Source organism: Petaurus breviceps, unplaced genomic scaffold (assembly GCF_028583685.1).
Source record: "Petaurus breviceps papuanus isolate PSGF00001 unplaced genomic scaffold, PetGlider_PUasm1.0 90847, whole genome shotgun sequence".
In the NCBI taxonomy this organism is placed as follows: domain Eukaryota; kingdom Metazoa; phylum Chordata; class Mammalia; order Diprotodontia; family Petauridae; genus Petaurus; species Petaurus breviceps.
The window spans coordinates 13,181,910-13,196,091 of record NW_027187360.1 but is presented as its reverse complement, the minus strand read 5'-3'; the positions used below and the strand labels follow the sequence as shown (position 1 = coordinate 13,196,091).

Here is a 14,182-nt window from a genome sequence, read left to right as displayed (position 1 = left end):
ACACACACACACACACACACACACACACACACACACACACACACACAGCATTCAAGAGTTGTGGAGGAAAGAGCAGGCTTCATATTACCTTTCTGTAAAGGACCCTTAGCTTGAATGACCTCACAAGTTTCTAAATTGAATTCTTCAAGGAAGGCCCCTTCCCAGAGAGGTCCACACAAGCTAGGGCCCCAGACAGGAGAGGACTTGGTGGCAACGGGTATAAGGTTCATTTGGCAAACAGCACTGAGCAAACAGGCTTTCTCCTGGCAGGTTGGGGCACCTCCAGCCGCCCAGACCCTGGAGGCTGCTACGTCAGTACCGAGGGGCCAGGCACAGACTGGCAGGGAGGAAGCTGCCCTCATTGAAGATTGGAGTAGTAAGCATCTAGTCAGAAGGGCAAAAGACACTTTGAAATCTCAGGTCCCGTCATTTTCTTGGAATTCAGAATCAGCTTTTGTGCTATTTAGGAAAAAGCTTTGAAGTCCCTGAGCTTTGGGTAGGAAGCCTTTACTTCCCACAAAGTGCTGATTCTTCCAGGAGAAGGCGTGACTGGTGTACTTTGTTATGTAACTTGTGTCTTCCTGACCAAAATCAAGCTCATTTCCTTTTATGTTATGCCTTATCTGGGGGGGGGAGACCCACTCTCCACTAGAGACACCAGTAGTCCTGTCTGTTTTCATAGTATCCTTCCCATTTATTGGATGGAAAAAATAAGGCAAGGAGAGAGTAAAGGATCTGGCTTGGGTTTACCACATGTGGAAAGAAGGCTTGAAGAAACTCATCCTGGCTCCTGTTTGCCACCAGGAGAGAAATCCAAGGTGTCTCCTCCCTAGAACTTGGCAGAGTTCAGAAGTGGGAAGATAAGGGAGCAAGCTGGAAGTAGGTTCGTGGGGTGAGAAGGGCACTAGAAGGTACTGATAGAGATACACAGCAAGGAAGAGAAAAGCATCGATAAAACATTTTTTTTTAATGAGCACAGAAGGAAACAGAAAGTTCAGAAAGAGACTGGGCAATTTTGTTAACTACCTTGTTAAATTTAATATGCACTTGAAAAAACAAACTGTTTAAATAGTTCACTACTTCACTTGCAACCCTCCTACCTGTTATACTCTGTGAATTTAAATGTTATATTGATGATTTTCAGTTAATAATTAAAAAAAATACACTTTTTTTAAAAGAAGCAAGGAACAATAGATACAGCGTTAGAGGACCTGGGTCTAATTCTGGCTTGGTTATTTTCTAGCTAAGTACGACCTTGAATAAATCGCTTCTTCCTTTTGGGCCTCAGTTTCCTTATCTGCAAAATGGATGGGTTGTGCTATGATTTCTGAGGTTCCCCTTCCAACTGCCTTTATGATCCTATGACTAGGCCATAAGGGGCATCCTTGTTCTGTGGTTTCTACTTTCCCTCCTTCATTCTCATTATTTTTATAATAAGTCAGTTTAGGAGTCCCTTGACCAAGGTTCCTGCCAAAACTAAACCAGCCCCTGGCCCCTGGGGAAGGCCACCATTGTGTAAACATGAAGCCTCATTAAATCAGGCATCTCTGGCAGGAGGGTAGGGAAGGGAAGAGGATGGAGGGTACATCCTCCCAGGAGGGGGCAGCCACCAGAAAGTACACCAGACGAGCAGACATAGACCCTCATACACCCCAGTGACCTCCCAGAGTGGTAGCGAAGGACATTCCATAAACAGAGCTGCCTTGTCTGGCCATGGAAGGGCTACCCTGTTACTGTCCTATCTCCTAATGAGCTCCAGTGACCAAATCCTTGTCTCCCGTTCTGTCATCCCTCCCAGACTGGAGCCCAAACTTCCTCCTGCCTTCTGGACATCTCTGTTTGGGTGTCCTGCCTAATCCGCAAACTACAGGATCCACCAAACTGATCAACATCTTCCTGTAGTTCATGGCCACCTGGGAGGCCTTCAGATCCAGCCTCCTCATTTTATAGATGAGAAATCTGAAGCCCCCCAAGGTTAAAGGGCCTTGCCCTGGGGCATACAGGTGGTGAACCAAGACTGGAGCCATCCTCTCCCTCGCCTTCCCAGCCTCAAGCCAGCCTCACATCACTCTCCAGCACCCTCCCCCCGCCATCCAGTCAGGCACAGGTCCTCCTGTCAGTCAGTTCCTCTTCAGGTTGTCTCTCTTGTTGCTGGCCTGTCTTTCTTCCTACTCACCTCCTGAGCTAGCCCTGGTCCTCTTCGCCTCACTTCAGTCCCTGAAGCACTGCACTGCCCTTAACCCAGACACCCAGAGCCCAAACTCTGGAGGCATTTCTCACCCTCATCTTGGCAAGTCACTTGGTCCTGTCCATTCCCCTCCAAGATACCTGTCACGTTTCCTCTTCCTCCTCCTCATTTCCTCCTCTAACTACCCAGTCTTCTGCAATAGCTTTCTGCCTCCTCCCCCTCTTCCAGTCAGTCCTTCTCCAAGCACTGCCAGAATCATCTTCTATTGCCTTTCCTCCATGCATTATTCCCAGTTTTTCCTATATATAGCTTATTTATGTGTCTGTGTTTGCTTGTTGTCTCCCCACTAGATTGTGTGCTCCGGGAGAGCAGGGACTGTCTTTGTCCCTTTTTGTATCCCCAGAGCTTAGCATGGTGCCTAGCACATAGCAAACACTAAATAGAAATATACTGACCAGCTGATTCAAGTGGCTCACCTCCCAGCCTATTTGTAATCAGCCACATAACTGAACTCTTAATTGTGAACCATGTTACCCTGTTCAGCAGCGTTTCCTGTCTGTATATCTTACCTGTCAGTTAGACTGTGAGCTCCTGGAAGGCTCTTTATACCTACTCTGTCATCCTCCACAACATGGAGTCGGGGACAAGGGCCCTCACACACAGAATCATAAATTGAGAGCTAGAAGGGACCTGAGAGGCCATGGAATCCAGTTCCTTCCTTTTACAGATAAGGAAACTGAGGTGTGGTGAGGGGAAGTCATACTCACATAGCTAGTAAGTTTTTCAGGTGGGATTTAAACCATGATCATCTTGCCTTAGAGCCCACACCTCTAGCCACTTACCCCGACACTGCCTCCACATGCCAAACACTAAAGAAAGACTTGGTGCTTGATTTTAAGCCAGGGACTGGGTCTTTAAGTACGGAGACAAAATACAGCTTACAAAAGATCACAGGATTTTAAAGTTAAATTGGACCTTAGAGACCATCTAGTCTAATGTCCCATTTGACAGAGGGCGGAGACTGAGGCCCAGAGAGGTTTAAATGCTTTGCCCAAGGTCACACAGCTAGTGAACAACCGAACCAGTATTCAGACCCACCTTTTCTGACTCCCAGTCCAGCAGGAAACAATCAATGAATAGCACAAAGAAACAGTAGATTAAATGGAAAATAAACATTGTAGAGGGGTGATTGGTGTAGGCTCAGGAATAGAGGGAAGACTTCATGAAGGAGGTGAGACTTGAGATGGGTCTCCAAGGGTGATGAAGATTCAGAGGAGCCAAGGAAGAGAGAGAGACGCCCATTTTCATGGGCTTGAGCAAAAGCCCAGGTTAGGAATTCACAAGTCTCACGTAGGGGGCAGGGAGAGGACCAGTCAGAGTGGTATTCTGTCAGGGAAGTCCCCTGTTTGCTTCAGTGCTATTGCTGGGGCTCTGAGCTTTGCATTCATGAAATAATTTAGCCAAATCATTCCTATTTTTAATTTCCTCTCCTTATGCAACCTTTAATTATTTTTCCAAATGTTTATGCATCTTGATAGCCACTTCATCAGTGGTTCCCTCGGAATACTCTGTTTTTGATGAGACCTGTGCAGTAGGGCAAAAGCTGCCTTCTGCCTCCAAGCAAAAGTCGCTCCCACCTGTCAGTTGATACCAGGAATCTGGGACCTAGAGGTTAAGATCTGGCCTCTGACATAGCAGGCTTTTAGTCAGAAGCCAGAATCAGAGAGCACAGTCTTAAGCCAAGACAGCTGTCACCATCATTGCCTGTCTCTGAAATCACTTACCCAAGGCTAATTATTTTTCCCACTTTCCAGGTAGGAAGTCTGAGACTGTGAGGAGTGAAGTATTCTCCCCATATCCCTCCCAAGACAAACAGGAAAGTTAGGACAGAGCAGAATAATAGTCACCAAGGAAGAGCCAGTTAAATTCAATTCAACAAGCATTTATATTAAGCACTTTATTTACTCTATGCCAGGGGCTGTGTGCTAGGCACTGGAAATGGATACAGAGACAAAAATGAATTGACCCTGTCCTCAAGGAGCTGATGTTCTTCTGGACTGTACCACTAAAACAGTCTGAAGGAACTCAGATCACCCCAACTTTCCTCCTCCTCTGTTAAAAATGTGAGAAAGTCCTTGACCACTTATGGTCCCTTATTGAATGAATCCCTTCATGAGATGGAAAGAACTTCAGAGACAATCTAGTCCAAACTGCAACCCCCCCACCCAACTTTAGAGATAGGCAGACTGAGGTCTAGTGGCTTGCCTGAGGTCACACAGCTAATGAGTTGAAGAACCAGGATGAGAACTCAGGGTCTCTGGCTCCAAATGTACTGCTTTTTTCTATTATTCCATCTATCATTGCTTTTTGATCATCACAACCCTGCAGAAGTGGACAGAAAAGGGGTAATTCATTCTATCTTAAAGATGAGGAAGAGAGCATTGATGAAGTTCAGTGACATATGCTTAACTTAGGTTTTTAACAAGTCGCTGGAAGCGGTCTCCTGAATCTCAGCTTAATACTTTCCAATATACCATGCTTAGGACTTTGCCCAGCATTAAGAGGAGGACTGGGGCAGCTAGGTGGTACAGTGGATAGAGCACTGGGCTTGAAATCTGAAAGATTTATCTTCATGAGTTCAAATCCAGCTTCAGAGACTTCGTAGCTGAGTTAATCTGGGCAAATCACTTAACCCTATTTGTTCCTCATTTGTAAAAGGAACTAGAGAAGGACATAGCAAACGACTCCATTATCTTTACCAAGAAAACCCCAAATGGTCACAGACTTAAAAACGACTGAAGCACAACAAGAAGAATCCCTACCCCAAATTAGCTTGGGATCCACAAGGCCAACTCTCCAATTATTCGGGAAAGACCAAAGCCCAGAGAGTAAAGTGACTGGTCCAAAGTCGTACAGATACCAAGTAGCAGAGCCAGAATTTGAACCCAGAGCATCTGATTCCAAATTCCCTGTGCTCTTACCACGGAGCATGTATCCCCAGTGGTGACCATTAGCAGGTGAGGAATGAATGGACTCCTCTCCGTATTCCAGAGGGTCCTCAGAAAGCTGAATTCCCAGCAGTCTCTTAGGATCTTCTACACAGAAATCAAAAAGGATGCTGTGGAAAGGAAGAATGTCCTCTTTACCCCCCTTCCTTAAGCGGGGAGCAAGCTGAGGTCAGGAATTACTGACTTCCTGCTTTCCTTCCACCTCAATGTCTGTGAGCCCTGTTGCCAGGGGCTGTAGCACACAGCATGTGGTCCCAGCCAAAAGGCTACTTGTTGCTGGCCTGTGTCATAGATAAGCTCTCTGTATCCCTTGGAAAAGGAGCAGCGAATGGTCCAGCTTTCTGCAGCAGGGCCTGCATTTAGTTCAGTCTGGCCTGCCCCAAGTTAGTTCATGAGACTTGAAAGTCCCCTCTAGTGGGTCAGCAAGGAATGGCAGCCATTGACTATCTGGGCTGTCTTTAAAGAGTTTCCTAAGCATCTAAGTCCTCTGCCTTCTGGTCTGCTGGCCTTCACGGGACCCCCTGGGGAACATGGCTGGCACAGGTCAGTTTTTCTATATTCTGAGCCTATCCCTCAAGCAGTGTGTTAACCCTTGATTCTGGGCAAGGCTGAGTGCCTCTGCTTTTTGTTAAGTGTAGAGTTTGGGAGGGCAGTGAAACATGTATCATATGTAGATTTTAAAAAGAACAAGCACGTTGTCCTCACTGTCAGATATGGAGATTAATGAAGTATCACAAGAGTAATATGGTTCCTGAAAAGCTTCTACATTTTGGAAGGTCTTATCATTTGAAAAACAAAACTGAACTTGCATGTTCACTGGAGGTACCATATTTTAATTTTAAATAAATAAGAGTGATTTCATTTGGAAATCCCCCCCAGTGCATTTGCATCTTTGTTTTTCAGTTATTTTTACCAAAGTAAAAATGCGTATGGTTCTTTGAAATAGCATTGTTTATTTCTGATTTAGTGATTTGTAAAGAGGAGTTGATAACATATGTTCTGTTTTCCTTATAGAGCTGATGTGGACTACAAGAAATAGCATGGAAAGCAGTTTGTAGCTTATTAAGCACCGTACAAATGTGAATTGTAGAGTGTTGTTCATTCATTTCAGTTGTTTCTGACTCTTCATGACCCCATTTGGGGTTTTCTTGGCAAAGATACTGGAGTGGTTTGCCATTTCCTTCTCCAGCTCACTTTTCAGATGAAGAAACTGAGACAAATGGCTAAATGACTTGCCCAGGATCACACAGCTAGTCTGAGGCTAGATTCGAACCCAGGAAGTTATGTCTCCCTGACTCCAGGCCCTCAGCGCTCCACGCACTGTGGCGCCACCTAGCAACCCTGAATTGTAAATTAGGTGGTCTAACCCTGAGGTCCTCCACCTTCCCTTTGTCACTATTTTTGCACCAATATCCTCCATACTTCTAACCCCTCTATGAAAAATCTGTTTTTAGGAAGTATTCTGAGATCCATCATTTATACCCTTATGAATATCATCACTACGTCAGTCACTAGGTTCCCTCCCCAAGTTTCACGTCTCAGAGCTTTCTCACCAGGTGATACAGTTACAGGTATTAAGGAGCAGGTTGGGGAAGCTGTTTGTCAGGCAAGAGGGCCTCTACCCCTCACTTACAAGTTATAATCTTACTTAAGCCATTTAGATGTTGTGTCTCTAGGCCTCAGTTATCCTATCTCTAAAATGGAAAGTATGTTAACTGACCTGCCCATCTTGAAGGTGGGGGAAAAAATGGGAGGAAAAAAATGAGTTCACAAATTTGGAAATGCTTTGAAAAGTCTTAAGGAATTATCACCCCAGCACCCAGAGACTTGTTCTGTTCCTCCAAAAGCCAGTGAGCCCTTAGAGATCATCTAATCCCAACTCTTCATTTCATAATTGTGGAATTTAGGTTTAGCATTTAAGTGACTGACCAAAGGTCAGCCAGGGAATAAGTAGCAGAGTTAGGATGTGAAGCTAGATCTCCTGACTCTAAAATCAGTTATTTTTCCAGTGTACCACACTGCTTTTTCCCTGAGAACTCCATAGGGACTCAATAACCTTTCTTTACTGGCATCCATACCCATATCAGGAGGCAGCTATGTGGTACAGTGGATAGAACCCTGGGCCTGGAGTCAGGAAGGCCTGAATTCAACTCTGGCTTTAGACACTCACTAGCTGTGTGACTGTGGACAAGTCATTTAGCCTCTGTTTGCCTTAGTTTCCTCATCTATAAAATGAGTTGGAGAAGGAAATGGCAAACCACTCCAGTATTTTTGTCAAGAAAACCCCATCGGGTAGCATGGTCCACAGAGTCATGACACTCTGGACATGACTCAACAACAACAGCAACACACCTCTATTGTTTTCCAGGCTGAGTATGCTTATAACCAGTTAGAGTGATTTAATTATATGCATTATGAATTCTTTATTATAAGGGGGAAAGGAAGGGGCACAGGGAGAAATTTAGGTGACATAAAAACCAAACATATTAATAAAATAATAAGCTATTAACCAATAAAATATGAATAAAATCTATTTAAAATTATATATATTATAGGGGAGTAAGGGGTGAGGGAAGGAGAGGACAGTAGTGACACAAATCCTACCTCCTTCCTCCTTCCCAACAACAAATGATCCAAAATCCATTTGTGTTTGGCTTTGGATGCTTTGTATTATTTGGTTTGGGGGAAGGAAGCATAATGGAGTAGGACTGACATTAAAATGAATTTGTATTCTTTGTAGAAAGACCAGCTGATGACTAGGGATGGGCATTTGTTTGGGGCAGAAGAGGATTGAAAATTTGCTTTAGTTAATCCAAAGGAGAAAAAAAAGATTATACAGTGAATAGAGAATTGGCTAAGATTTTGCTCCTTATTAGTTAATAGAAGGGGTCTGGTTCCCCCAAGGAATTGGTGGAAATGTGAGGTCTCAGCAGGAAAGAACACCACCCTCTAAGGCCAGAGAGTCCTGACTGGGTGGGCCTGCTTCTGGCAGCCATGGGGCCCTAATGAAATCTGGTTTGGAATGTCTCAGCCTTGCTTGGCTGTGATGAGTGAGAGTGGTTTGTGTGGTTTGGACACTCCACAGGGTGTGCTGGGGCCATCTCTTCTGTAAAGCAGGCAGCTGCTTTCTTTGCTCTACACCCCAAAGCTTCACCATGCTGTTTGGTGGCTAAAAGAGAGGGCAATCTGGCGGCCACTTGCCTAGCCCTTGGACTTTGGGGGACAGACAGTGTAGGGAGCTACTCTGTAAGATATCCTGGAGATCCCCATATACCCCAACCATGCTTACTTTATTAATCATTCAGTAGACAGATTGTAAGAATTGGGAAGATCTTTAAAACAGATTATAGGCCATCAGAACTGGAAGGAACATTGGTCAGAATCCCATCTCTAAATCCTCAGAACCTATGAATGAACTTCTTTTAGGGCTGTCAGAGACCTTAGAGTTTATTCATGTCAACCCTCTCGTTTTCCAGATGAGAAAACTGAGGCCCAGAGAAGGAAAGTGATTTCTTGAAGGTGGTACTGCTAGCCAAGGGGACCCGGCAAAACTCCTGATTCTTTGCCATTCCAGACTCATGAAGAATAGCAGAAATAAACTGCCAACCCCCATTAGTGATTTATCCCTCTCTGTTTCCCTCTATTTAGGAAGGAAGTCTGTGGCCTTCAGAAAGCACAGTGTCAGGCAATGCCCTCACTGAGGTAAGACTAGAACCTGAACATCCAACCCCCTGTCCCATACCCATTTTTTTCCCTCAGCCCCGAGAAAGTCTGACCTTCCTCTGCCAGCCCTACTAACTGCCTCGTTTCCCTTCAGCAGCAGATCTACGCCCCACCACGCTCAGCAGACCGCCTGACGGTGCCATCCTTCCTCCAGAGGGATCGATTCAACCGCTTTCAGCCCACCTACCCATACTTGCAGCATGAGATAGACCTCCCACCTACCATCTCCCTCTCTGATGGAGAGGAGCCACCCCCCTACCAGGGCCCATGCACACTTCAGCTCCGGGACCCAGAGCAGCAAATGGAACTCAACCGTGAGTCTGTCCGAGCCCCACCTAACAGAACCATCTTTGATAGTGACTTAATAGACAATTCCATGTATGGGGGGCCCTGCCCTCCAAGCAGTAACTCTGGCATCAGCGCCACGTGTTACGGGAGCAACGGGAGGATGGAAGGACCACCGCCAACATACAATGAAGTGATTGGGCACTATCCTGGATCAACATTTTACCAGCACCAGCAGAACAATGGGACGCCCTCCATCCTGGAGAACAGCAGACTTCACCAGGCACAAATCAGTAGCCTTGAGAGCACAATTGCATGGAACAAAGATAAAGAGAAGCAAAAAGGACACCCCTTTTAAAATCCAAGAGAAGGAAACACACAAACACACATACACACACACACAGAAAAAAAGTAAATTAAACACTCTGCACTTCTTAAAAGAAAAAGCAAGAGACGGACAGGGGGTGGGGGTGGGGTGGGGATCTGGATGGGAGGGGATGGGGGAAGTGAGAGCAAAAATCAACCCGTCTCCACCTCTCTGTGTATAAATATTTACTTGTTATGTCTGGTCTGAATGCTCAAGCCAAGAAAGCTTGCAAAAACGTTTCTTTGTTAGCTGTGTCTTGAAGTCAAAAGAAAAAAAATTGACAGTAGTCTTTGTTTTTGTTTCTAGTTGAGCTGTGTGCGTGAATGCTTTTTTTTTGTTTATGATGATTTCACTTAACTTTAAAGACATATTTGCACAAAAACATTTGTTTAAAGATCTGCAATATATATATAAATATATATAAAATATGAGAAACTGTATGTGCGGCAGCAGGAGTATTTTTGTATTAGAAGAGGCCTATTAAAAAAAGTTTTGTTGTTTTCTGACTAGAAGAAAAAATGGCAATTTTTTGAGTGCCAACTCAAAAAAGTGTGTATTAATTACATTGTAAAAAGAAACCTACAAAGCAGGGGTTTAGAGTTATTTATATAAATGTTGAAATTTTGCACTATTTTTTAATATAAATATGTCAGTGCTTATGTTTATGGCAGCCTCTGTCACATCTACCACAGACCGTAGGGGATAAATGTTCAAACGGAATCTAATTAGCTGAAGGGGTAGAATATCCAAACTTTGAAAAACAACACCCCTTTATAAGAGCACAGTCGAAGAGACTGCATTCCAGGCAAAACAGTCCTTTCCAAGGTCCCCAAGAATGGGCCTAGGATGTCCCAACCTAGTAAGGCGTACTTTAGTGATAGACAATACTGTTCTTTACATTCCGTACTGAGCACGGAAATTCTCCTTTGGGCCAGTTATGATCATTGGAGTAAACAAAATTCAAATGCTTCTGAATTACCAAGGAAACCCAGAAAGTTATCAGAAGTCCAAATTACCTATTGTAAGCTATACCTTTTTCCATAATAAACTTCTGTTACTGAAGGAAATCTAGTTTTTTTCTCCCCCTTTTTTCTTTTCAAATCAGATTGATGAAGGTCCCCGTTGGGAACGTTTCAAGAAGTCCACGGGAGTCAATTGCAATATAGCTAGTCTGCCTTTGAGAGCTTCGGTGTTTCTTTGAAGACTCAAATGACGGTTTTTGTCATTGTGCAAAATGTCTTCAGAGTGATTCAGTGAATTCCAAAACCTTCACGAAAGGTTAGTGCAGTCAAAATGTTTGGGAGCTAATTGCATTCCTGTGAATGGATTCTAGCTTAAGCAACAAACAAATGAAAAAATAAAAGACAACAGATGAAAAAAAAGAAGAACCTAGGTTGGCTCCTGTGATGTGTTTAAGGCTTAAAAAATAAAAATAAAAAGTCATGCTCGATGCTTAAGAAGCAAAACTCTTTACCTCTTCTGAGATGTTTTTCACTAGGCAGCATCATCCCCCACTCCCCCGACCCTCCACCCTAACAATCGTTTTGATGTGTTTATTTATCTGTGTTACATACGCATTTTTGTCTTACTATGCTATTGTTTACATTTTTATATTGTGTTGATTATTTCAGATAGATGTGATACCCTTGCGGTGTACTTGTATGTCAGAGAGAGAGCGAGTGGGAGCCAGAGGGAAAGAGAATGTGAGAGGAAGAGAGACCAGGAAGTGGGAAGGGAGGAGTCCAGCCCCTTGCTGTCTGATGGGCAGGTGTAACTAACCTTGCCACACTTTCCTAACTGCAGAGGACTGGACTTCCCTGAATGGGGAGGTAGTGTTAGCTGGGTGAACCCCAAGGCTGAAGAGTTCTATTCCCATGGAGGTATGTTTCATTTTCTGCTAACTAGTAGAATAACATAAATGAAAGATATAAAAGGCAATAACTATTGTTTTTAAGCAACTTTTTTCTATTACTTGAAAAACTTTAGAACAGTTTTGAGGTTCTGACCATTTGAACAATATTTATATGTATACACACATATAAATATATATATATATATATATATATATATTTTAAGAAGATGACAAATAGACGAACTTGAAGCTTCACCACTCGGCTCGTTTGCCTGGCAATACTTTACCTTCACAATATTTGAATCTGCTTCTCTATGGTGTCTTCAAATCCCCAGAACTTTAGTCCCATCACCTAAATTTTGCTTCCCTCCCTGCCTCCTTCTCTCTCTCTCTCTCTTTCTCTCTCAAAAAAAAAAATCGCTCAGAGAAACCAATCCAATTTGTTCTGAAAGGTACACAGACGCATTTGTAGAAGTTTTAAAAATGTATCTTTCCTTTTATGTGACATGTCTATCTAGTGCCTTATTAAAGAAACAGTAACCCTCTCTTGAAAAGGGGGGCAAGGAAGTAAAGCTCCTGTTACAAGCACCACAGGGAACTGGCGTTTGTTCTCGATGACAAGGGCTACTGCTTCTTTAAACCCATCCCCTTCACCCACTAGCCCCTGTGCGATGTGCCTGGCCCTATAAGATGCGCCCTCCTGTCATCCGCGTTCTTGGGCTATGGTCAGGTGCTAGGCTGCTGAAAAGCTACAGTGGATATTACCCATGTGACACCAACCAAAAAGACTGACACTGCCCTCTTGAGCTGGCATGCTTGAGTAATGGGTTTTCATTCTGTAGTCAAAGTGGTTTCTTTGCCTCAAGATAAAAAGAAAGAAAAATTTTGCCGGTTGGTGGCAGAAGTAGGTGTCACTTATTCTGAATTGAAGTATCCACTTGGGCCTGACCTGGTTGAAGGGGGCCACTCCTATGAGCAAAGAGTGGGGGGAAAAATGTGAACAGGAAAGCAAGCTGATCTATAGGGAGGACACTGACCAAAAGCCAGCACCTGTCTTTAGAATCACCCCAGGAAGCTGGCTCCAAGGCCATTCTCCATCTGCCTACCAGGTGCCCTTTTGACAAAGCTCTGGTCAGGAATCAGGGCTTATGAAATTACAGAGGAAAAGTTCTATCTTTTTTCCAGTTGAATTGAAGACAGATGCCATCCAAATGCTGCTGGTACTTACTCTTGGCCTTGGTGAACAGCAGGGCAGTCATGCATGGGGCACTGGAAATCAAAATGCTAATAGCCAATATCACAATATCCCCAGGATAGTGCTTTGCTCACAAATCACAGTGTGTCATAGCTCTTGTCTCCTTTAGCATGTCTCCATAGAGCACTCCCCCTTCCTATCCTACCCCCCCACCCCCAGCAGAGGACAGGGAACATCCCTGGCTTGTATCTTGGGCCCCCTTTCTTTGGAGGCAGATATTCCTGGACAGTTGTCAGCAGGCTCTCCCCCTCATCCAACAGTTGGCTAGAGAAAGATATACTAGCTTTAAGTAAGGTGAAAATGGGGAGGGGTCTTGTCTCAGACCAAAAAGGGATGATGGTGTCACCCAAGCCTAGTGGTGTTGAAGGTGAATGTGACTCTTCGATGAAGGAGGACAGTCTGGGTCATTCCCTTGGGTATAGAGACTGGTGAAATCCAGCTGCTCCTTGATGACTTCAAGGGCAGGTAGACACTTTCCTAACCTAGTGAACTGCTTCCTTCCAAGTCCATCATTGTATTTAATAGGAAGGAAGGGTAATGAGTGGGTTTCCTCAGCAAACCCCTTTTGTATGTTGGATGGACATATTGAAATTGCACTAATCACCATATTTTTTTTAATGCCCACCATTTCCACAAAGGGTTGAAATTGACCGAATCCAGATGTGTAGCATAAACAGTGTGCTAGGCAAAAACCGAATTCATTTCTACTCCCTGTGAATTGTATATTTCGGAGATTTTTATACGTGCAGCTCAGATACAAAAATTTTAAAAAACCAAACCAAACCATGTTTTCCAGAAACCGCGCTTCAGACTTTGCTGTACTATAGAGCTCAGAAGGACAACATTACAGTCCTCATTTGCCTGCCTTATAATCACATTTCACTGTATTAATATTTTCTGAAACTTCTAATTATGTTGCTTCAGCTATAGGCAGACCTGTATCCTGAGTTCTGTTCAAGGTAAACTTCTGTAAACTATTGGCAGCACATTCAATGCAGTACCTAATCTATATTTTGCTGTTTTAGTATAAATATGTACTCTGATGCCAATTTACAAAAAAATCTGTTGTAAACGCTTATTGTGTAACAGTAATCAATAGCAGCAGTGGTGACATTCAAAAACACTGCACTACTTATACAATAAATTTTACAATTCTTTGGAGTGATGCTCTTCTTTTGCTCAGTTACTCAGACTCGTTGATGTAAAATTAATTCAGGTGGGGGATAAGAGATTAGGTTCCCAAGAGGCTCTGGTATGCCTTGTTGACTCAGTGTGACCCTGGGCCAGGTGCCCAACCTCTCTATGCTTCTTGTTGATACCACTTAATTAGGGCACAACAGAGACCAGAAGACCAGGTGAAAAACATTTTGAGCAACTGAGCTGGCTAGAGAATGTGGAGAGAAGGTAGCTGAGATTTTTAAGAGTGAGGAAGGCTAAATTACTGGTTGCAGGTAGATAATTAGACTGGTCAAAAACTTGCCTTTAGGTTAGGGATTCTTAACCT

General features: G+C 43.8%; 1 protein-coding gene across 2 annotated transcripts in view; it reads left to right on the top strand.

Annotated features, from left to right (window-relative positions):
- PMEPA1 (prostate transmembrane protein, androgen induced 1) overlaps nt 1–13,839 on the top strand; it is a 91,370-nt gene extending 77,531 nt beyond the window's left edge. The window contains exons 3-4 of one of the 2 annotated variants that reach the window (XM_069072468.1): nt 8,845–8,898; nt 9,017–13,839. In XM_069072468.1, coding sequence (XP_068928569.1) covers nt 8,845–8,898; nt 9,017–9,562 — 600 coding nt within the window. In that variant the 3' untranslated portion in view covers nt 9,563–13,839. Of the gene's footprint in view, nt 1–8,844; nt 8,899–9,013 lie in introns of both variants that reach the window. The other variant, XM_069072467.1, reaches the window with a different exon arrangement.
- The last annotated feature ends 343 nt before the right edge of the window (nt 13,840–14,182 follow it).